The 24,262-nt window shown below is 40.1% G+C and overlaps 2 protein-coding genes across 2 annotated transcripts in view; one reads left to right on the forward strand and one right to left on the reverse strand.

Annotated features, from left to right (window-relative positions):
• The first annotated feature begins 6,708 nt into the window (after window positions 1-6,708).
• On the forward strand, window positions 6,709-7,995 carry LOC104605098 (universal stress protein PHOS32-like). Its single transcript, XM_010269714.3, has 3 exons — window positions 6,709-7,283; window positions 7,382-7,500; window positions 7,680-7,995. The coding sequence occupies exons 1-3, from the start codon at window positions 6,999-7,001 to the stop codon at window positions 7,759-7,761; spliced, it is 486 nt and encodes a 161-aa protein (XP_010268016.1). The 5' UTR covers window positions 6,709-6,998; the 3' UTR covers window positions 7,762-7,995.
• Window positions 7,996-12,083: 4,088 nt separating this feature from the next.
• Window positions 12,084-24,262, reverse strand: part of LOC104605099 (dihydrolipoyl dehydrogenase 2, chloroplastic-like) — a 118,965-nt gene continuing 106,786 nt past the window's right edge. The window contains exons 13-15 of the mRNA XM_010269715.3: window positions 13,975-14,088; window positions 12,892-12,963; window positions 12,084-12,381 (exon numbers count right to left, since the gene is read on the reverse strand). Of these exons, the coding sequence (XP_010268017.1) occupies window positions 12,334-12,381; window positions 12,892-12,963; window positions 13,975-14,088 (234 nt within the window). The 3' untranslated portion in view covers window positions 12,084-12,333. The remainder of the gene's footprint in view (window positions 12,382-12,891; window positions 12,964-13,974; window positions 14,089-24,262) is intronic.

Here is a 24,262-nt window from a genome sequence, read left to right on the forward strand (position 1 = left end):
CGTGGTCCAGTACGGCTAAGTGATAGGCCCTTAAAGCAGCTCGCTACATGGTAGCGGGGTAAAGGAGGGGCTCGCCACAACGCGGGCTACGGGTCCCCCGAGTTGCCTCAAGGGATATTCCAAGGAAAACTTTAACTTGTGAGCTATGAAAGCCGGCTCGCCTGAGCTCCCGAACGAGGCAAGTCATCTGATGACCAATTCTACCAAGGGTACTTCGGAAGTATTTGAAGCTCGTTGCAAAGTAGCTCGCGTGGGCCGCACAATCATTCCTCAGGAAGCTTCTATTTAATAAGCCGTACCCGTCAGACTGGGTCACGTCCCTAACTGACGGCGCAATCCCTATCCTTTCGACAGTCTGCGCCCATGTCTCTCAGTAGGCGGAGGCATGCCTGTCACTCTGGGGATGTGTCACTCGCCCGAGTAAGGAGTACGTCCCAACAGACACCTGCTTAGTCCTAACAAGTAACGGCTGTGGCAGGGACCTAGTGGCGGTTTTGCCCGATCTCGCAAGAGCGCTCCTATAAAAGCCCTCAGGGCAAAGGAGAAAGGCTCTAGAGACCTCTAACCTCTAAAATATAGTGATAAAGCACGACCTCCACTCTTAGCTCTCGTTTTCTCTCTTTACTCCCCATACACAATACTAACTTAAGCATCGGAGTATTCCCACCGGGCAAGTCCCCGGGAATCCTTCCTTTCATCTTCTCAGGTGCCGCGTGTTGCCAACAAGGAGCCAGCCAGTCGCCAGCTAGGAGTGCCCGGATCGCGCCACATCAATTTTAATAGAAAAACATGAGTTTTATTTTTGATAGAAAAATCTGAAGCCTTTGATACTTTCAAAAGATTTAAGGTTCATGTTGAAAAGGAGACAAACACATCCATTAGAGGCTTATGTACTGATCGAGGAGGAGAGTTTACGTCACAAGAATTCAATAACTTTTGTGATGTAAATGGTATACAAAGACAGTTGACAGCCGCATACACGCCGCAACAAAACGAAGTCGCGGAACGAAAGAACAGAACCATTATGAATATGGTATGTAGTACGCTTTCAGAAAAGAAAATTCCCAAAACCTTCTGGCCTGAAGCAGTCAATTGGATGGTGCATATCTTGAATTGAAGTCCAACATTGGTCGTAAGAAATAAGATTCTGGAAGAAGCTTGGAGTGGAATCAAACCTTCGGTTGCGTATTTCAGAGTTATTGGCTGTATCTCTCATGTTCATGTACTTGATAGTAAAAGAACAAAATTAGATGATAAAAGCTTGAGATGTGTTTTGCTGGGAGTTAGTGAGGAATCAACGGCTTACCGACTTTATGATCCTACTTCACAAAGGACCGTAATAAGTAGGGATGTTGTGTTTGAAGAAGACAAGAGTTGGGATTGGGACAAGAAGTATGAAGAAGCAATTAGGTGCGATTTGGAATGGGGTGATCGAGAGGAGGAAGCGGCTGTTTTTGATGACACTGAAGAGAGAAGTGAGTCTGATATTGATGCTAATGTAGAAGAAGAAGAGGAGAATCTTTCCCCTGATTCTTTGGTCGAAAGTTCACCTAGCTCGAATGAAGGGAGGAATAGGAGACCACCAGTTTAGATGCGAGACTATGAAACAGGAGAATGACTCTCTGAAGAAGACAATGAAACTCAACTGGCTATGTTTGTAGCTGGTGATCCTATTCGCTTTGAAGATGCAATAAAAAGCGAGAAATGGAGGAAAGCCATGGATGCGAAAATGGAATCAATAAAGAGGAATGACACATGGGAATTAATGGAGTTACCTGAAGGCGAAAAGAAAGTTGGAGTGAAGTGGATTTATAAAACAAAATTTAATGAAAATGGAGAAGTAGACAAGTACAAGGCGAGGCTTGTAGTGAAGGGATATTCTCAGCAGTATGGAGTAGATTATACATAAGTATTTGCACCTGTGGCACGTATGGAAACAATTCATTTGGTGGTGGCTCTTGCAGCTCAAAGAGGATGGGCTATCTATCAGCTCGACGTAAAGTCTGCGTTTCTCTACGGTGAGTTAAAAGAAGAGGTTCTTGTGAAACAGCCTTGTGGTTATGTGCAAAAAGGACATGAGCACAAGGTTTATAAATTAAAAAAGGCACTTTATGGGCTTAAGCAAGCACCTCGTGCTTGGTACAGTCGTATAGAAGCATATTTCATGAAAGAAGGTTTTGAAAGATGTGACTACGAGCATACTTTGTTCATCAAGACAGGAAAAGAAGGTAAAGTTTTGATTATCAGTTTGTATGTTGATGATCTCATCTTTACTGGAAATGATGAATTGATGGTCTCAGAATTTAAAGAATCCATGAAGCATGAGTTCGACATGACTGATCTTGGAAAAATGAGGTATTTTCTTGGTCTCGAAGTGTTGCAGAAATCAAATGGTGTGTTTATTAATCAGAAAAAGTATGCGTTAGAGGTGCTGCAAAGGTTTGGAATGGATAGAAGCAATTCAGTTCACAATCCTATTGTTCCAGGTTGTAAGCTGGTGAAGGATGCAGGTGGAGTTAAGGTAGACAAGACTCACTTTAAACAGATGGTGGGTAGTCTCATGTATCTAACTGCTACTTGACCAGATGTGATGTTCGTAGTTGGTCTTATAAGTAGGTATATGGAGAATCCTACTAAGCTTCATTTACAAGTGGCAAAAAGGGTGCTGAGATATTTGAAGGGAACACTTGACTTTGGAATCTTCTATAAGAAGGGAGGAAACAATGAACTTATTGCTTACACAGATAGTGATTATGCTGGAGATTTGGAAGATAGAAAAAGCTCTTCAGGTTATGTATTTTTATTGAGTTCAGGAGCATTATCTTGGCTATGAAAAAAGCAACCAGTAGTAAGTCTATCTACCATTGAGGCTGAATTTATCGCTGCAGCTTCGTGTGCTTGCCAACCAGTATGGCTGAAAAAAGTGCTGGAAAAACTGGGTCTGAATCAAGGCAAGACAACTATTATTAATTGTGATAGTAGTTCTGCAATCAAGCTTTCGAAAAATCCAGTAATGCATGGTCGTAGTAAGCATATAGATGTGCATTTTCATTTCCTCCGAGAGCTCACAAAGGCTGGTCCTGTGGAATTAGTTTATTGCAGCACACAAGATCAATTAGCTGATATAATGACAAAACCACCCAAGCTAGATGTTTTCTTGAAGCTGCGAGCATCATTAGGAGTTTGTTCTGAAAATGATATAAACTGATGCTTATGGCATTCAGTTTAAGGGAGGAAATGTTGAGTTGGTTTGTTACTGCTTAGTCCAATAAATTCCTATTCTTAAGGGTGTCATTATTTGTTTGTTTTAGTCTTACCATGTTCCTAGGAGTTGTTAGACATGGGTTGCTTAATTCTTGTTCAGTTTGTTATGTAAGGCTATTTAAATAGCCAATGTTGTTCTCAGTTTGTATAAGATAATTTCTTTCTCCTCAATATCTGTCCCTTCTCTTTCTTAGTTCTTAATAGAGAGGGGGTGCTGCCGCCGCTGCTTCTTGGTTCGAATGGGGAATGGGAGGTACTGGACGATGAACGGTGATTTCTCAAATATTTTGGCGTCGTTGGTATCTGTAACAGTAATTTTTCAAATTATTGGGTCGCAAGGTTTTTGGTGTCTGACATCCCACATTTTTCTCATCCCATCCGTCTATTTCTTTCGAAATAAAATCAAAGAATTTTTTTTATAGTATTCTCTTTTTCTCATCCCATTCCACAAACCAAATGGAGCCTTAGGATATTCTTAAATGACTATGGATATAATTGAGAGTTGGGTAAGTTTGATTAGGTGTAAAATGGGTCGGGCTGCCCATGGGCTGGACTCATGGTGCTACATGGGCCAGGTTGGGCCTGGGGTTTGAAGCCCATGGGTAGACATAGCCCGTGGTCCATATGGGCTTGTGCTATGCCCTCTTGATCTATTGGGTCGAGCTAGCACAACCTACTACAGTATGGGCAACGCAACAAAACCATGACGTCTCGGCCTAGTATAGTCCACATTACACCTATGCTGTATTTGTTTGACACATGGTTTTCGAACCACTGTTAACTTGGACGGTTAGACCATTTGTCCTAGGAACTGTTTAGGCAACCGGTTTCATTTTACCCCAAATCTGGTATTTGGCAAAAAACCGTTAAAAAGGTCAATAACCTATTGACTTGGGTGGTCAAACCGTTGACCCGTTCAATGGTTTTTGGCCATTTTTTATTTTTAATTTTTTTGCCAGAACGGGCTGTCCTCTAGACGGTCAAACCATCGACTTGGAAACTGGTGGCCAAAATGGTTTCGTTTTCGGCTTATTTTTTAAAACATTGGTTTGAGGTGTAAATATGAATTGGTGTAATTTAACATTCTGATCCGTATTTGTCGGTGTTTGGATGGAGTGTAGTTAAACATTCAAAATTCATATAAAACTCCACTCAGATTGAGTTTTGCATCAATAATCAATGTAAATATAATATTGATAAAAACAATGTAAATATTTACATGAATAATCACAATTTCCAATTTACAACGATTAATAGTTTTAAACTGATCCGTGCAATGTTTATAAAACCGATCTAGAGAATGAACCGGTCAGGGGTCCGTTCCTGGGTTGAATGGTCCAAACGAACGATTGGCCCATTTTGACAAAAAAATAAAAAAAAAGTCAAAACTGTTGAACGATTTGAATGGTTCAACCGCAACATTTTTTGGCCAAAATCCGGTTTTGACAAAAAATGAAACTGATCACCTGACTGATTCCCGGTTTTTCCAATCCGACCATCTGGTCCGGTTTTAAAAACCATGGATCCATGCACATAATATATTTTTACTTACACATCCTATACGAATAGCAATTACGATTGCAAAAGTGATCTTGGGTCCCGTTCAAGCCTACTCTTTTTGGGACCTATCGAGGGGTTGTTTTTGAAAATGGCACGGCTCAATGAATTCTAATCCACGTTACGGTGCCAAAAAGAGTTCATTTGAAGCGTAGTCCGGTTGAATTTACATTATAGCACTATGGCCTGGATTTAATTCAACCATCTTGCAATAGTTCACATTGGGACACTCTATGGGGCGATGATATGACCTCTTGCGACAGATGCAATCTTTTTTGTTTTGGTGAAGTATTTAATAAATTAAATAAATTAATAAGATTATTGAAAATTTTGTCTAATAAAACATCTAAACTATCTGAATCATAGTACACAATTTCTTGATAGAATGTGAATCACACCACAATAGGCTACAATGGATTGAAACATAGAGAGTGACACTGTTGGACTTTAATTTCTCTAGAAGATTAAAATTCAATGGGGTTTAATTAATAAATTACATGGAAAAAAACATACTTCACATGCATATTGAATATTGGTTTTGAAGTTCTTAATAAAACTATGCTTTACTTGTTTTTTCTTCTTTTAAGTCTTGGTTTTTATGTAGGAGCTTGTTTGTACTCTGTGAAGTTATAGAGAGGAGAGTATATGCATGAACATGCATGTGGCATAATAAGGTACTTTAGAGGCATACTTTGTTTACATTTTGTGTAGTTCGGGAAAGCTAATTATATTTTTAATGTGATGATACTTTATGCAATGAGAAGGTTTGCAATGACACATTAATTATAGACAATGATTTTGCAAAATTGCAAATCATAGACTATGAATTTTGTAAAATCGCAAATCACAGACATTACGAATTACAAAATCTAATGTCATAGACTTTGCGATTTGCAAAATCGCAGATAGCAAACCTTGTGATTTGCAAAATACAAGAAGTGTGATTTGCAAAATTACAACGAAATCGTATTTCCTTTTGATCCGCACTTAAGGGTGCATTTGGTTTGAAGGCCGAACCATGACCGTTGATGCTTTAAGTTAACCTAATGATTATAATTTGATCAAGTGTGACTAATGGGCAACATTTAAATATTAATGGCCACTAACCGTTAACTAATTGAGAACAATTACAAAGTTTGAAATCATGACTGTACAAAGAGACTCTTCAAACCTACACATTTCTGTTGGTGATGACTCTCCAAGATCTATAAAAGGGATGTGAATAAAGTCAAAACACACAAGTTTTTCTATCACTTTTCACTATCTCTCTATCTGATATGCTACTATCTTATGGCACATAGATGCTAACTTCCTCTTTTTGGTTTAATTGTTCAAGTTCAACTCAATCATTCAAATCTATGAACCATCACCCAAACAGGAAATTAAGTTGATCCTAATTCTCAACCAGTAAACTCCTCTTGATATTTGACCCATAATTATTTAAGTGCTTATTCCAGGTATTTTGAACTAAAAAAATGCATAAAATATGTATTTTTGCTTTAAAACACTAAAGAGACTTACACCCTTTTAAGGCTCAAGTTTTGCTGATTTTTAACCAGACCTACATCATAATTTGAAATATTGAACCGGCTCTAGCTATAACTTTACCAAATAAATATTTATTTTTTGCCAAACATGAATAAATATTTATTTTTCAATACCACTCTAATTACCTTAAATACTTATTTGAATAAGTGATTAAATAAGTAATACCAAACATAGCTAAAAAATGGTGCCAGTCAGATCTGACACACCGTGCGCCAGGACATACGATACTTATCGTTATGAAACCTAATCTCGAAAGCCGCAGTATTCCATCCCCGTCTGTCTTAAAACCGCAGAACCGCAGCCTAAATAAAAAGGGAGAATGACCAATCAGTCCAGATTAAAATTTTATAGCTTCAACAGGGGGAATGCATCTGACAGTGAATATTCACGGACAGGATGTGGTTTATAGGGAGAGAGGCTAGTAGTAGGAGGGGGGTTGGAATTCAGAATTCTACATCGGGTGTTTTCGTACTTCTCCGAAATAAAAAATCTGCGAACCCCAAACCAGAAACCGCCGATTCACCGCCTATAAAGAAAACCTGGTTCAGTTTCGATCATCAACACTCTACTGTTGATCTGTGGTGGTTGTTTTCTCTTGAATCAAAGAGGATCCGCACGCGGAGGTCTCGATGGCTGAATTTGAAGCGAAAGAGCAGAGGGTAGTGGTTGCTGTGGATGAAAGCGAGGAAAGCATGTACGCTCTGTCTTGGTGTCTCAGAAACCTCATCTCTCCCGATACCCAGACTACCCTCATCCTCCTCTATGCAAAGCCCCCACCTCCCCTCTACTCCTCCCTGGACGGCACACATGACTTTTTCTCCGGCGATGTCATCGCAGCCATGGAGAAATATAGCAGAGACTTGGCTGATTCCGTGATGAAACGAGCCGAATCCATCTACAAGGATTACACTAATGTTAGTTATATCCTTGTTTCTTTCTTTTCTTCTTTCAGAACTCTGTTTTCATGCTTTCCTTCCTTTGATTAATCGAGCACTTTTTATAAACGTTTCAGATCAAAGTGGAGAGGAAAGTAGGGAGTGGAGATGCGAGGGAGGTGATATGTATGACAGTGAAAAAGTTAGGAGCTGATATGTTGGTGATGGGAAGCCATGGCTATGGCTTTTTGAAGAGGTAGGCATATATGGAGCACTGCCATAAATTATATGAAGTAAATTTTACGTAGTGTACACTAACCTCTGTGTCTCATGATCGTCATTGGTTAATTGGGTTTGGCTTCATTTGCTTGTTGATGTTAATTGCTAAAGCTCGGATTATGATTGTTGACTTGTTGTTTGTGTCTGGACGTGCAGGACTGTTCTTGGAAGTGTGAGCGATTACTGTGCCCAGCACGTCAAGTGCCCTGTTTTGATCGTCAAACGTCCCAAAAACTGATTGTTTTTTGATTATTCTTCGAGCTTTACGGCTTCAGTCAGTGCGTGGCCTGTTCGAACACTCTTTACAAGCCTTTTATTGGGCGTACTTATATACTTTATTTTATTTCATGGAGAGATATTTTCGAGAGGCTGTTCGAACAGTGAGTATGGGCGTGCACTGACTGAAGTCGGTTTCGTTTTGGGCTTAAAAACAGAGAGTGCACTTGTAAATAATGGATTTGATTGTACATTATGTGTCTGCTATTATTGTGCTAACGGATTCAATGTCCTTACATTTATAAAATAATAATAAATAATAATGGGCCCATGGGGTACCGGGCTGAACACCCAACGACACTAATCACCGAAAAGAAATGCAGCAATGTTTAAAAAATCGACCCATAATTAAAACCACTTTGGCCACCGATTTTTAGATTAGTGGTTCGGTTTATGTGCCATTTAGTTCGAACAAATGGTCTGTTAATTTTAAAATATAAAAAATAATTAAAGAAAAAATGGTCAAAAACTGTTGTTTGGATCAAATGGGTTAGTAGATCACTGATCAAATTAACAGTTTTTTTGACAAAAGAGTAGTTTAGGAGTAAAATAGAATCGATTGTTTGAATAATTTTCGGACTAAACAGTTCAACCGTCTGGGCCAATGATGGTTCAAAAACCATACAATAACCATGCAATGCAGGATGAATATAAGATAATTTAACAAGTTTAGATATTTAGATTTAATAATGGTGACGAAACAAATTGCTGATAAAACCAACTATTGATTGGGGTTAATATGCCAACTCCAATTGGAGAAACAACTACCAGCCGTTGGGCGATTGGCAAACCAACTATTTGATTGGGGTTAATATGCCAACTCCAATTGGAGAAACAACTGCCAGCCATTGGGCGATTTGGCAGTTGAGGAATGTAGTGCTTATTAGGGGTGTCCACCGTTCGGTTAATCAAATCATGACCCTTTTTTGTAAATTGAACCGGTACCATCGGTTAATTGGTTTGCTGGTTTCGATTTTTGATCGGTTTGGTTTTACGATTTTTTGGTTTTTTATATTTATAATATATATTATATAAATATATATAATATTATATTATAAATAATAAATGATATATAATATATTATAGATATTTTAAAAATATATAATATAAAATACATAGAAAATATGCGACATATATTAAAAATATTTATAAAATATACATATAAATATATATATTCCGGTCGGTTCGGTTAATCGTCGATTTTTTTATAGGTTAACCAAAAACCGAACCAGTCCTTCGGTTTTTCAAAAATTCCAAATCGGAACCAAACCAGCCGGTTTGGTTAATCGCATTTTGCGATTCAATTTTCTCAGTTCGGTTCGGTTTTTCATGGACACCCCTAATGCTTATCAAATGCGCAACACCTCAAAGGATTCCTATGGATAGAGCTTTGGAGGCCTATTAAACTTGAATAAACTCATACAAGCTTACCGTGCAAAAACAATTCAAACAACGCTAAGCTTCCACAATATGATATACTAATTGCGAAAACCAAGATTCAAAGTATTGACACGTATCGGCCCATATCGGTTGATACGTATGATTTCGGGACCCCTCTGATACGCCCCTATAGTGAGTGTATCGGGGGTCTGACCGATTCAGGGGGTGGAGCCCTAAACCGCCCCCTGAACTGGTTGTAAAAAAAATAAAAAAAAAGTATGAAAAGCTGTATCGATTCGCCCGATACACCCATACTGGCATATTGGGCGTATCGATATTTTGAACATTGGCGAAAACTACTTAAATATCCCCTGCATTTTTGAACAAGAGAATTCAGAGCGCTGTTTAATAATCACTACACTAGTAACGAAGCGTAGGGCTGTCAATTGGACTAGATTTGGTCCAATCCGATCCACTCCATCATTAGTCCATTTTCAAATGAACTGGTCCAAATCCAATACAAACCAGATCTTGGATTACCAAATCCAGTCCAAACTAAATGGCCACATTGTTGGAGCTATTTGACATTTCAACAGGGTTCACGTGATCAAGCATCCGAATTGGGGGGGTGTTACTGTTCCTGACAGTGACAGGATTGCATATACTCCAAACGTACGGTTGGTTGTGCCCAATACGCCAATATGTCAGCCGTAGCCCTGGGCCCCTGGCATCATCCAATTTCAGACAATGTTGTAAGATTCAGACCAGCCCGGTGGTCTCCTGGTCAGATCATGACAACATTGATTTCAGAAGTTGAGCGAATTCGGGTGGTCTCAACTGTCAAGGACGGCTCAGGGCTCACGGCGTCACTCTCATCATCTCATGGTGAAGTGACTCTGACTGATTCATGCGATGCGAGGCCCCCCACCTTCCGAGTTCCGCCCTTCGATTCAAAACCCTTCATAAGGGAAGGGAGCATGGCATCCCACATGAGGACACCCTCGTACAATACAATTATAGACCCTGCTGTAAGTTATGGTAGAGGATGTTGGTGCAAGTTGGAGTCCTCACCCAGTCTAGTAGATTTTGGCAATCCATGTCAAGGTAAAACGTAGAGTTCTTCTGGCCGCTGATCAACTCCAGGACCACAACTCCGAAGCTGAACACGTCTGCCTTCGCCAATAGTCTTCTTGCCGCTGATGCAATAGGGTTAGGCGATCAAACTATTGGAGTTTTGGTCTAGGGCCGACTCAAACCAACAAGAGTTCAGATCAATGTTTAAAGTATTGACGTGTATCGGCCCGTATTAGCTGATACGTATCGTTATGGGACCCCTTTGATAAACCCCTATAGTGGGTGTGTCGGAGGTCTGACCAGTTCAGGGTGTGGAGGAAACCTAAACTACCCCCCTGAACCTGTTTGAAAAAAAAAAAAATATCAATTCGCCTGACACACCCATACCGGTGTATTGGGCTTATCAATATTTTGAACCTTGGTTCAGACGATTTTATTCTAAGTTGACCCAATCCAACAACTATAATAGACAATCCATATCCGACTTGAAAAGATTTAGATCGGTTTGGATCCAACCCAAAACCGGTCAATTGACACTCCTATGTGGAGGACCAAGAAATTGAACGAGTACAGGTAGCCAATCCCGTCAACTTTCGAGCAATAGAGTTGCAATTTCTTGGGATTTGACATATCACACAGTTGTTAAGAAGGCAAATAGGATTTCTGCAGTCCACAATCAAAGACTGAATGCGCCATACTGTCCAACAGAATATAATAACGTTTTCAGCATCGCCTTCAGTCAAAATGTGTAAAAGATCCAGGTCTCTTGCCATCCTAATGCCATTAAGGAAGGCTTTCACTTCAGCAGATTCCCATGAGCAAAAAGGAGAGGGTACAGCACGTGCAAATAGAAAATTCTCAGACACAAATCTGATACATAGGACCAATATACAGATACAAATGGTGATACACTTTGGATATGCTTGGATACGTGAAAAGATATGGATGCACTTGGATACATTGAAACACTCTTACAAATCCCACAAATACATCAATAGCAATAAATCTAAAGTTAAAATAAATATGAATAAAATACAAACATTTAAAAAAAGCAAACTTTGATTATATGAAGAGATACATTATAATCAACAAATCTAGAATAGATACATATCATACAATAACTTTACTGATTATACATCAAATATGTTTAAGCTTCTAATTTACTAAAAATTCACTACAATACACATTAAATTGTTGTTGGATCAATGAGTTTGATAGATCATTGATATATCCATCTTGTGGTACTTCCTTACCGTGAAAACCATCAAGATATATAAAATAAATGTTTTTTTTTTCAAAATTTTCCTAAAATGTAAGAAAAATCATTGACAAAAATTATTGTTACATCAATAAATTTTAAAGATAATCGATAGATCCGTTTAGTTCTTTCCTACAATAAAAAACATGGCCTCTGTGAGAATGAGAAAAAAAAATTAAAAAAAGGTTCACCTAAACACCCAACACGTATTGAGTGTATCAATATTTAAAACCTTGGTTGGAACAACCTATAGAAACTGTCAAAAAATTTGAAGAATCAGCATTTTTGACTTGTGTCAGCAGTCTCGACTGTTGCTGTAACTTTTAGTGGTTTTGTACTGTTTTCTACCCATACCACATATCTACACCTTTGGATGCAGATATACATCCCATATTAGACGTATTGTATCTTGGGCCCATCTGTGCAAATGAAGTTTTGTTTGGTAATTTTTGCACTGGTAGTATGTTACACTGGTTGTGGTGCAAAGAGAACAATATCCAGATGTTATATTGGCTATTAACTATACAGAGGCTTCTAAACGGTGTATATAATTCATAACAGCAAATTATGGCTTTCTGGGACCAATAATACTTATTGCCTCTTTTTCTTTTTGTTACAGAGTTGCACAAGTTAATAAATATTAAAAAAAAATCAAATATAATATGAAAATAACTTAATAAAATGGACAAAATTGTGGTGAGATTTACTAGGCGTTTCATACTGTAGCAATTGCTTTGGTTTCCTCTGAGAAGGTGCACAACTTCCAAAGGCCCTGTAATACAATTAATTTTCTTCCCAAATTTATACCTATGTTGAGAAGCTTTAGATTGCAACTGGCTCCTTGACTGGATTAGAAACACCAGAGTTAACCTGCCGCATAAAAATAGAAGAGGAAAATGAAAAAGAAAAAAGAAAAGTTTTTCTACCACTGGCCTCAATAAGTACTGGTTTGAATAGCATAAGAAAAAGCACCCTTGTAGAAAGCATGCAAAAAGCTAATTACTTCTGCTAAGATGATGTAATTTCAGAATCAAACTACTAAGGAGATATTCAGAAGACAGAAGGATAACTTCCACCCTATACTCATTCTGTATGTCAAAGATAATAATGATCAAAACTCAACCATCATTTGGAATAACTTGGGATAGCCTAGTTTTGGATGATTGACATTCGATTTAATCCATTCCTTTTGTTTTCTAGAGTAAACATATAGTTATAATTATATACCTCCATCAATGTAGGACTATTTCTGATTTTTTAATATTTTTATTTTAGAGTATGTTGGTCATTTTACTTAACGTCAGTTGTCATATTTCATGGACAATCCGTGAAATACACAGTGCAGTCATGCTTAGTCAACATAGAAGATCAGTCACATACCTTGGCTGATTTAAAGAGTTCATCCAGCACTTCAGACAAAGTTGGATGTGCATGAACAGCAAATTTTATGTCCTGCACAGTGCCAGAGGTGCAAACAATGACTAGGCAATACAAAACGTGTTCCATCAATTTACCAAACACACACACACAACAACAACAATGAAACAAGATTGTTCATCTTCATCATACTTCAGGGAAGAAAAAAATTACTTTGGCCTACGTAAGGTGAAGTTCTTAAAGAAAGACAAAACACTAGATATTGAGCCTAGTGCTTAGCACCTTTATGGTATTTCCCATGGTGTAACAATGATAACTTGCAAGTTGCACAAATAAGAAAATTTACTTCTGGGAAGAGTTCTTGTACATTACCACATAAACAGAATTCTCATAATCACATCCTGATTACTGCCATACTGGGAATGAAAGTCAGGTTACAGAGGCCTATTCCATGATACTAATGGAAATTCCAGTAGTGGCTTCTCTGAGTACATGTAAAGAAAACACTCGTTTGCTTGAGCTAAAGCTATTCTTAGAGAACTCTCTACCATTGCTAATGGCACAGGTAAGGTTTATCCATGCCCTTGGGAGCCTTGGATGACCTTGAGTTCTATCTTGCACCAGTTGGCTCTTTTTGAATTATAGAAAGCTGTCTCATTTTGGCAAGACAAATCATCTGGTTGAGAAGAAAGGCATCATGCTTTTCATGAGACACTATCACATCATTTTCACTTACTAATACATATGTTGTAGTAAGGATTGAGAAGAAAGGCATCTGTGCTTGCTTGTCATTGTTTCTTGTTGATTAACATAGTTTGGGAGGGTCTTGCTTAAACCCACATCTTATACACAAAAAGGAAGGAAAGTTCTTTTTATTGGGGTGATGTGTGCAGATCTCATTTTTTGTGTTGGGGGGGGGACCCAAAAGTAATTGTTCTAAAAAGAAAAAAAAAAACAATACCTTCTTTTCTTAATTTCTATAATTACAATTGGAGTTTTTTCTTGCATTTTTCACCAGTGATGTGCCCAAATCAATTTCCTTTTAAGGCTATTATTCAAGATTTCAGTTTGAAGCATAAGATTTACCTGAATACGTGTTCCTAAGGCTATTGCATTGGATGCTTCATGGATGAGGTCTGCAGCATGCAATCCAAAAATGTGAACCCCAAGAATCTCCCCAGTGTCGGGCCTGTATATTAACTGCATGAAAAATAAAATACAGAGATTTAAGTACATGTTGAACAACCAACACACATCATTGGAGAATGGGAAGAATACAGATGTTTTCATAATGATCAAAACAACAATGACGAAAACAACAGTGGCAGTGGTAACAACTACAGACATGTACAAGGACACAAATGAAAGAAGAGAAAAACAATATTTTGTTGATCAATAGAAGAGAAAACACCATCTTTCTCTCCATTGAGTCTATTCCACCTAACCACCCCTAGCCCACAGGTGCAGGTGAAACACTTGCTCCTTAAAACAGCTGAGCGCAAAATAATTGCTCCCTTACAACCCCTTGCCTTGCTAGAGAATCTGCCATCCCATAAGCATCCCTTCTGCCCTTGGAATCCACTGAAAGATGCCACTTGATCTTCTTTACCAAATCTTGGTAAATCCAGGCTGCCTTCCTAACAATCTTCTAAAATTTAGTTTTTCTGCTAATTGGACCCTGCACAACACAACAGACAATTCAGCTTTAGTTGAATCTCCTTGAGCAATAGGACCCAAGAATAAAGCTAAAATAGTTCCATCTTTATCCCTGAATACCCCTCCTAACCTCAAGGGCCTGGGTTTCCAAAACAGCTCCCATCAAAATTGAGTTTTATAAAGCTTTCCGATGGTGGCTTCCAAATCTGAACTATTCTAGTCTTTCTTGTAGGTGAAAAGGCCATTTCCCTCCAATTCATTTTTATATTGTCAAAGAAGAATGGTGAGAACAAGTCCAAGGACTTAACCCAATGAATCACCCTTAGGAGGATACAATCTAAAACTACTTCCACATTTCTCTCCTCATCCTTGCAGAGTCTCGCATGTCTTTCTTCCCAAACTGTCCATACAACAGCAGCCCTAGTACATCTCCATAAAATTCTTCCTCTTTTCCTTGGCCACCTGAAGATTCACCTGCAAACAGACTAGGTAAGCTTGTATGTGGGCTCCACCTGGACTCAAAGAGGTCAAAGAACCACTCCCAAATAGAGGTTACAAATGGATAGGAAATTAGAATGTGATAAGCAGTCTCACCATTTGCCTTACAGAGTGTGCACCAGTTAGGGGAACTGGTTTGCACCAAACGTCCAAACCTCACTCATTGGAAAAGAAGACTCAAAAGGAGCTTGAGCAACTAAAGAATAAAAGGAGGCACAAGAGAAGAAACCTTTACGGTTCAGGATCCAAATTCTTTCATCTGGGGTAGAGGGAAAAACAACAACTGAATCAAGGATGAGCAACAGTTCGAAGATTAAGACATATTTAGCCTCTCTTAATCCTCTTCTGAAACCCAAATTCCAAGCCACTCCCTCAGAAATGGAGTAAAAAGAAGAAATAGGTTTTTTAAACAAAGATAATGAATCAAGAGAGGGGAAAGCATCTTTAAGAGTAGGATCACCCACCCAAAGGTCCTCCCAAAACCAAATTCTAGACCCTAAATAAGAATCACAGTATCACACCTAACTTGCTCGAGGAAGCAGGGAAGAACTGCATGAATAGCTTTCTAAGGAGAGGAAAAGGTAGTTCTGTTTGAGAATCCAACATCCCAGCCATTTTGCAACAATCCATGTAGACTAGCTATTACCTTGTGCCATAGTTTCTCACTCTCCAAGGGGAATCTCCACAACCATTTACCTAGAAATGCTTGATTCTTGCATGTCACATTCCCCACCCCTAACCCACCTTTTTCCTTCTGCTCACTACTTCCCACTTCACCAAGTGATCCTTCTTTTCCTCTCCAGGTTCCCAAAGAAAATCCCTCATTACCTTTTCCAGCAAGTTAGCCACTTTTTGGGGAATCTTAAAGACAAAGAGGTAATACACCGAAGATTCGCCAGGGTAGACTTGATCAAGGTTAATCTACCACCTAAAGAGGTGTAATTCTGCTTCCAACCTGCTAATCTTTTACAAACCTTTCTACGACCAGAGTCCAAAAACTCACACTCCTTGGGTTCCCTCCTAAAGGCAGACCTAGATACTTCAAAGGCCGCTCACTAGTTTGACAACCTAAGGTCTCTATGATTGCTTCTACCTCCCTCTCAACTAAGTTTACCCCTGCTACACAACTTTTCTCGAGGTTAATCTTCAAGCTGAAATCTTTTTGAAGAGGTTTACAGACAGCCTTAGCCTTCTCAACCTGTTGCAGATTGAACTCATCACAAAAGATCATTGTATCATCTACAAACTGTAGATGAGTGACCACCACATCATTTGTTCCTGTAGAGAACACTGATGTGGGCCCCACAAAAGTGGTCCCCACTGTGTTCGTAGGACAGCATGTGTAGTTATTTGTTTCAGTTATAGTAGTGTCAGTTTGTTAATTCAGTTTTTATTTACTTTATTTATCATGTAAGTACTAAGGGCAGATCTGTCCTTTCCATTATGTACTGAACATAACCTATAAATAATAAGAGAGTGGCGGCGGCAGATCAGTTAGAACCTGTCCCTCCTTTCAACCCCTTGTGTTCTTCTGTTTCTCTTCTATTCCTTCTCTTTTCTCTCACTTTTCTTCTGTTTTGTAAACCTAAAACCTATTAGGATTCAAGACTGATTACAATCTTGATCTTCTACTTGGTATCAGAGCCTATCTAGGGCTTCTCATGTGTGTCTGGTCCAGCCGACCACATGAGGACTAGCTAGGGCTGGACGTTTATGAAGAAGTATTCGGCGGCTGAATCTTGGAGATTACCAGGAGAGGTTCGCAGCAGTTGAGGACTTGCCGCGGCTTGCAGAGAGTTGGTAATCAGGAAGAAGCAGCGAAGGTTAGGGTTCAGGTAACCCTGGAAGGCAGTAAACCGAAATCCATAAGTCTGTCTTTTTTTATTTAGTTTCAGAGACTGCAATCAGTTGAGATAGGTTGGACCTATCTAGAAGGAGAGGCCGAACTGTTTTAAGTTTGTTTCTAGGGTTTGACTGTTGGGCCGAACCCCCTCCCTCTCAGAGGTGATCAGTTTTAGGGTTTCATATTGACCCTACGACAAGTCCCGCTTGTGCGGACTGCTTGGAGAGTGCAGCTGAGCATTTATTTCAGACCTACAGTTGAAACCCTAATTATGCTCTAGCAGCAGTGGGCCCCACAGTAGTGATTTTAGAAAATAGCATCTCAGATTGCTCTTCTAGAGGATAACCTTGACAGGCTGCTTGGTACTATGCATGCCGATTGATTTCAGATCAGATTTGAGTTGATTTCTTGCATATACTGTGATAGGCGATTGATTTCAGATCAGATTTGGGTTGGTTTCAAATTAGATTTCAGATCAGATCAGATTTCAGATCAGATTTGTGTTGGTTTCAGATCAGATTTTAGACCTGCTTGATTTCACTCTGTTTTCTGGTATAGTGGCTCTAACAGTTTGTAGCCACTGATTCTTGATCAAAGATGGAGTTTAAGGGTCAGGGAGAAAGTAGTTTTGGAAACAATGGTTATGGTAGTGTATTTGAAACCAGGTTTCAGATTACAACTATGAGATTTGATGGGTCAAATTATTTGGAGTGGGCTCAATCAGCCATGATGGCTATTGGAGGAAGGGGAAAACTGGGTTACCTCTTGGGAGATGTGAAAGAACCTTCCAAGGAGGACCCAACATACACCAAGTGGGTTCAAGAGAACTATTTGGTTATGGCATGGCTGTGTAATTCTATGCAGCCACATATCAGCCGAAATTACTTGTGGGCAAAGACAGCCAAAGAGATATGGGATGTTGTGAAAGAAACCTATTCCCAACCCCTTAATGTTGTCAGAGCATATGAACTGAAGTGTGAGGTGAACAACCTTAAACAAGGAGAGAAGCCAGTTTCTGTCTACTTCTCTACCTTGAAATCCTTGTGGCATGAGATTGACCATCTAGAGACCCTTGAGTGGGAGAGTCCCAAAGATGCACAGACTCACAGAAAGCAAGTCGAGACGAATAGGGTATTTGAGTTTCTGGCTGGTTTGAATTCAGAATATGACATTGTGCGACAACAGATATTGACAAGATATGGTGTGACCCTTTCTCAAGCATACTCCCTGGTGCATAGTGAAGAGACCAGGAGGAAAGTCATGATGCAGCCTCAACCCCCTTTCCCAGCCTTGACAGCTATTAAACCTAAGTCAGGGGGTGATCCAGAAAGGGACCGGAAGAAGAAAGATAAACGAGATCTGGTATGTGAACATTGCAAGAAACCCAAGCACACAAAAGATACTTGTTGGAAGCTACATCCTCACTTGGTCCCAGCAAAACTAAGAAATAAGAAGGGTAATGCTCATGTGGCCGTGAACACTGATTCAACATCCTCATCAGGCACATCCCTAGAGACTTTAGCCGCTGTTCGGGCTGCCCTCATACAGTTGGAAAAGGAAGTTGGGAGTTCAGCTCAGCCATCTCAGTCACCATCAGCTCCTGCCACATCTACATTTGCACATTCAGGTACTCGAGCCTCAGCTTGCCATGCTTCAGCTCCAGGTAATACTGACCACTACTGGGTAATAGATTCAGGTGCATCCGACCATATGACTAGCTTGCCATCACTGTTCACTTCTTATCACTTGTCCTCTGGCCGAGATAGAGTATCCATTGCTGATGGCTCTCTTGTTCCAATTTCAGGCAAGGGGGACATCAAGCTATCGGATACTATCTCTTTATCTTCTATCTTGCATGTTCCTAAGCTTGATACTAACCTGCTTTCAGTTAGTAGTATTACCAAACACATGAACTGTTCAGTAACCTTTTTCCCTGACCGATGTGTTTTTTCAGGACTTGGAGACGAGGAAGGTGATTGGGACTAGCCGTGAGACGAACGGGATCTATTTGCTTGGAGAGAGTTCTCATCGGGAGGAGTCAGTGGATAAGAAGTCTTTTGTTTCCTAGTCTGTGAGTCCGGTTATGCTTTAGCATAATCGATTAGGTCATTTGTCTTTTAAGTCTTTGAAGAGTCTGTTTCCTGCTTTATTTGAGTCTATTGAGTTATCAAAGTTGAGGTGTGAGAGTTGTGAGTTTGCCAAACATTGTAGAACCTCTTATTCTTTAAGTAATAAAAGGAGTAATTCCTCTTTTGATATTGTGCATACTGATGTTTGGGGGCCATATCATATTTCTTCTATGGGTGGGTATAGATATTTTCTACTGTTTGTTGATGACCATACCCGCTTTTCTTGGGTCTATCTTATGCGTTCTCGGGATGAGGTTCCTGCTCTGACCCAAAACTTCCATCAGATGATTCTCACTCAGTTTGGGGCCAAAATCAAAGTCCTTAGATCTGATAATGAAAAGGAATACTTTGCTCAGCCATTGACCTCCTACCTTCTTAGCCATGGAGTTATTCACCGGAGCACTTGCCCTTATACACCACAGCAGAACGACGTTTCCGAAAGGAAGAATAGGTATATTTTGGAGGTGGCTAGAAGCATTATGTTTACCTCCAATGTACCTATTCGCTTCTGGGGTGATGCTATCCTCACAGCAGTTTATCTCATTAATCGAGTTCCTTCCCGGGTTCTTGATATGAAAACCCCGTTTTCCCTTCTATACCCAGACGAGGAGTTGTTCATTGTTCCCCTTAAAACCTTTGGTTGTACCTGTTTCGTTCAGCTTCTCGGGCCTCATCATTCCAAGTTTGAACCTAAGGCCTCCAAATGCATTTTCCTCGGTTATGCACAAACTCAAAAGGGTTATTGCTGCTATGATCCGGTTTCAGGGAAAAGGTGTCTCCATGGATGTCACTTTCTTTGAGGAGACACCCTATTATCCTAGGGTTTCTCCTCAGGGGGAGAGCAGTGAGAGTGGGGCTGTTTTGAGTTTCTTTCCTCAGGGGGAGAGCAGTGAGAGTGGAAGTGGGGCTGTTCCTTTACCTATTCCACTGGGTAATGAAGGCTGTAGTGGTGAGGGTGGTCAGAGGGAGCAGGAGTTGAGAGTCTATCACAGGCGATGCAGGCAGGTTGATCCTAGTCATCGGCAGTCCCGGCCAGCTCCAGATCAAGAGCCTACTGAGACACCTCCCACTGTTGCCACTTACCCTCTTGTGGATGACCTTGATCTCCCTATTGCCATTCACAAAGGGAAACAACATTGCACCACTTCTACAGCTCACAACATCTCACAGTTCTTATCCTATGATCGTCTATCTCCATCTTACCGGTCCTATCTCACTTCCATTGCCGATGTCCCTATTCCAAGAACAGTGCAAGAAGCCTTATTAGTTCCAGAATGGAAAGATGCAATGCAAGTCGAAATGGATGCCCTGTTGAAGAATAATACTTGGGCACTGGTTGACCCACCAAAAGGAAAGAAACCGGTGGGATGCAGATGGGTGTTCACTGTGAAGCATAATGCTGATGGCTCCATTGAATGGTACAAAGCTCGGCTGGTCACAAAGGGGTTCACTTAGACTTAGGGTATAGACTACTTGGAGACCTTTGCCCCAGTAGCCAAGATGACCACCATCCGATTTCTGTTATCCCTTGCAGCAAATCATTCTTGGCCCTTGTTCCAGATGGATGTTAAAAATGCCTTTCTGAATGGAGACTTACAGGAAGAGGTCTACATGCAGTTGCCTCTTGGATTCTATGATACAGAGACAGATAAGAAGGTTTGCCGACTGAACAAGGCATTGTATGGTTTGAAGCAGTCACCTAGAGCCTAGTTTGATAGGTTCAGATTAGCCCTTGGAAAGTTTGGTTATGTACAGGCCTAGTCAGATCATACACTATTCATCAAGAGGGTGGAGTCCTCTCTGACACTACTTGCAGTATATGTTGATGATATTGTGGTGACAGGAAATGACAGCCATGAGATTGAGTCCCTCAAATAGCTCCTTCATCAAGAGTTTGAGGTGAAAGATCTTGATGCACTACGGTACTTTTTGGGTATTGAGGTTGCTAGATCCAAGCAGGGGATTTTTATCTCTCAGAGAAATCTGTTGGCGGAAACTGGAAAGTTGGGTGTTAAGCCTGCTGATACACCCATTGAACAAAATCACAAGATTAGTGCAGAGGGCGGGGAGCCTCTTGAAGACAAAGTTATGTTCCAATGGTTGGTTGGAAAGCTCCTATATCTCTGCCTCACTCGGCCAGATATTAGTTATGCAGTTAGTGTTGTTAGCCAGCACATGCACTCCCCTAGAACTTCTCACCTTCTTGCGGCAGAGAGAATATTAGCATACTTGAAGAGATGCCCGGGTAGAGGTATACTACTCAAGAACAATAATCACATGAGGGTGGAGGTCTATACAGATGCCGATTGGGCTGGGAGTGTTGATAACAGAAGGTCTACCTCTGGATATTGTGCCCTTGTGGGAAGTAACCTTGTCTCTTGGAGGAGTAAGAAGCAGAGTGTTGTTTCCCGCTCCAGTGCTGAAGCGGAATACAGGTCAATGGCTAACGGAGTGGCTGAAATCTTATGGCTGAGGTCACTACTTGAAGAGTTGGGTATTGACTATGAAAAGCCCTTAATGCTGTATTGTGATAATCAGGCAGCTATTAATATAGCCCACAACCCAGTGCAGCATGACAGAACTAAACATATCGAAGTTGATCAACATTTTGTGCGAGAGAGGGTCACATCACAAGAAGTGTCTTCCGTATATCACATCTAATATCAGCTTGCGGATATCCTTACCAAGGCTGTACCAAGGAAGAAGTTAGAGACAGACCTATCCAAGTTGGGAATGATAGATATCTACTCCCAACTTGAGGGGGAGTGTAGAAAACACTGATGTGGGCCCCACAGCAGTGGTTCCCACTGTGTTCGTAGGACAGCATGTGTAGTTATTTGTTTCAGTTATAGTAGTGTCAGTTTGGGTCAGTTTGTTAATTCAGTTGTTATTTATTTCAGTTTTTATTTACTTTATTTATCATGTAAGTACTAAGGGCAGATCTGTCCTTTCCATTATGTACTGAGCATAACCTATAAATAATAAGAGAGTGGCGGTGGCAATCATTTAGAATCTGTCCCTCCTTTCAACCCCTTGTGTTCTTCTGTTTCTCTTCTATTCCTTCTCTTTTCTCTCACTTTTCTTATGTTTTGTAAACCTAAAACCTATTAGGATTCAAGACTGATTATAGTCTTGATCTTCTACTGTTACTACTCTCCACCCCCTCATTAGGCCTTCTTGACCGGCTTTGGAAATCAATCTACTAAAGACATCTGCGATTAAGGTGAAAAGGAAGGGTGAAAGTGGGCCTCTATAAGCTAGAGAGGTCCCTGACCCTTACAAAGAAATGACTATTTTGCAGGCAACCATTGATCCATTTACACCATTTTCCCCCAAACCCACATTTCTTTAAGACCTCTAATAAAAAAGACTAGTTCACCAAATCATAGGCCTTCCCACATCCAGTTTACACATGAAGCCTTTGCTACCCCCCTCCTTTTCTCCTCTATGCACTCTGGCTATCAGAATCCAGTCCATAATTTGCCTATTGTGCACAAATGCCCCTTGGTTAGGTGTGTGTGATGATAGAAGGGAGTACCTCTTTTGGTCTCAAGGATAGCACTTTGGCCACTATTTTGTAGACACTTGTCACCAGGCTAATTGGCCTAAAATCTTTAGGGCTCAAGGCCTCAATCTCTTTTGGAATCAACACCAAAAAGGTGTCATCAAGTCCTCGGTTTATAATGCCTCTTTCAAAAAATTCAAAGAAAACCTCAAGAAATTCAAACTTGATTATCTCCCAACAATCTTGATAGAAAGCTAAGGTAAATCCATCCGGCCCTGATGATTTACATCTGTCCATGGAAAATACAACCCTCTTTATCTCTTCCAAATTAAACCTCCTCTCCAATACAGCCTTGTTAGATTCATCTAGTGAAGGCCACTCTAGGCCTTCCACTTCTAGTCAATCCTCATAAGCCTTCTTGAAGCAAGATTTAAAATGGTCGACAAAGACTCTTGCTATCTCCTCTTGATTAGTGACCTCCTCTCTCCCTAACCATTTTGAACACAAAATTCTTTTTCTTTCTCCCGTTTTCCATTGCATGGAAAAATTTAGTGTTACCATCACCCTCTTTTATCCGCTTGTACCTTGATTTCTGCCTCCAACTGATCTCTTCCCTTAGAAGGATTTCCTCTAGATCTTTTTTTCAGCTTCCACCTTTTATCCTTCTTTTCTTCGCTTAAGGCTGATTGAGATTCCTTTTTGTTTAAGAGATTCAATCTGGGTAATTATATCTTCCTTCTTTTCTTCCAATCTTCGAAAATGATCCTTATTCAATTTTTTTATTCCGTCTTTCAACCTCTATAACCTCTTATGAAATCTAATTCCTTTCCATTTCTGGTCCACCAACCCCCCCCATTCCATCAACCTTCTATCCTAGGTTTAAAATCAGGATGAGTAAGCTACCTATTCTCAAATTTGAATGGGGTGGGTCCTCTAATCATTTTTTTCCCTAGACTAATTGGGCAATGGTCTGGAGTTATTCTGGATAGAGTTCTTGTAGTTATGTTTTTCTGATGGGATTCCTAGTCTAGGGTGAACAAAAATCTATCCAATTTTGAGCAGGTTGGGGGGGGGGGGGGGAGGGGGTGGAAATTAGACCAGGTAAAGCTAGCCTGCAGTAGAGGAGGTTCCTTTAGCTCACATTAATCTACAAAAATGTTTCCACATGCTTGTGGTTATGTGTTGTTCTTGTAGAAGTAGTCAGGCCTCTCCTTCCTTGAAAAGTCCTTGATTATTGTCCTTTTCCTAACACTACCAATCCTTTCACATTCCAACTTATGATCTTCATTGCCAACCTTCTATTCCCTTTGGATTTTTACTCTGAGGCAGGGAACAAGGGGATTCTCTCCTTCACCTTGGTCAATGAGACCAAGTACAAATTCAAAAAATAAGACAAATTTAGGCCCTTTTTTAATACCGAATTACAGGGGAATTCAAAGCAAGGGAACCAAGAATAGGCGCAACAGTTGTGGGTGTCTTGTTGGCCATATCTATTGTTTTCAGCAAGAAGAAGAAGAAGAAGGAGGAGAAGGAGAAAGACATGAGAGCCAAAAGAATCATCTCTGGTGGCGCCAACTTTATTATTTAATAAAAAGGAAAATACAAAAATGCCCCTCTATGACATATAGTACAGATTTTATCACTCCCCCTCAAGTTGGGGCGTAGATTTCAATCATCCCCAACTTGCCACAAAGATCATAATGCCGTAGTGAGCGTAACACTTTAGTAAGAACATCTGCAAGC

Source organism: Nelumbo nucifera, chromosome 4 (genome assembly GCF_055504915.1).
Source record: "Nelumbo nucifera cultivar China Antique chromosome 4, China Antique-T2T, whole genome shotgun sequence".
Classification (NCBI taxonomy): Eukaryota; Viridiplantae; Streptophyta; class Magnoliopsida; order Proteales; family Nelumbonaceae; genus Nelumbo; species Nelumbo nucifera.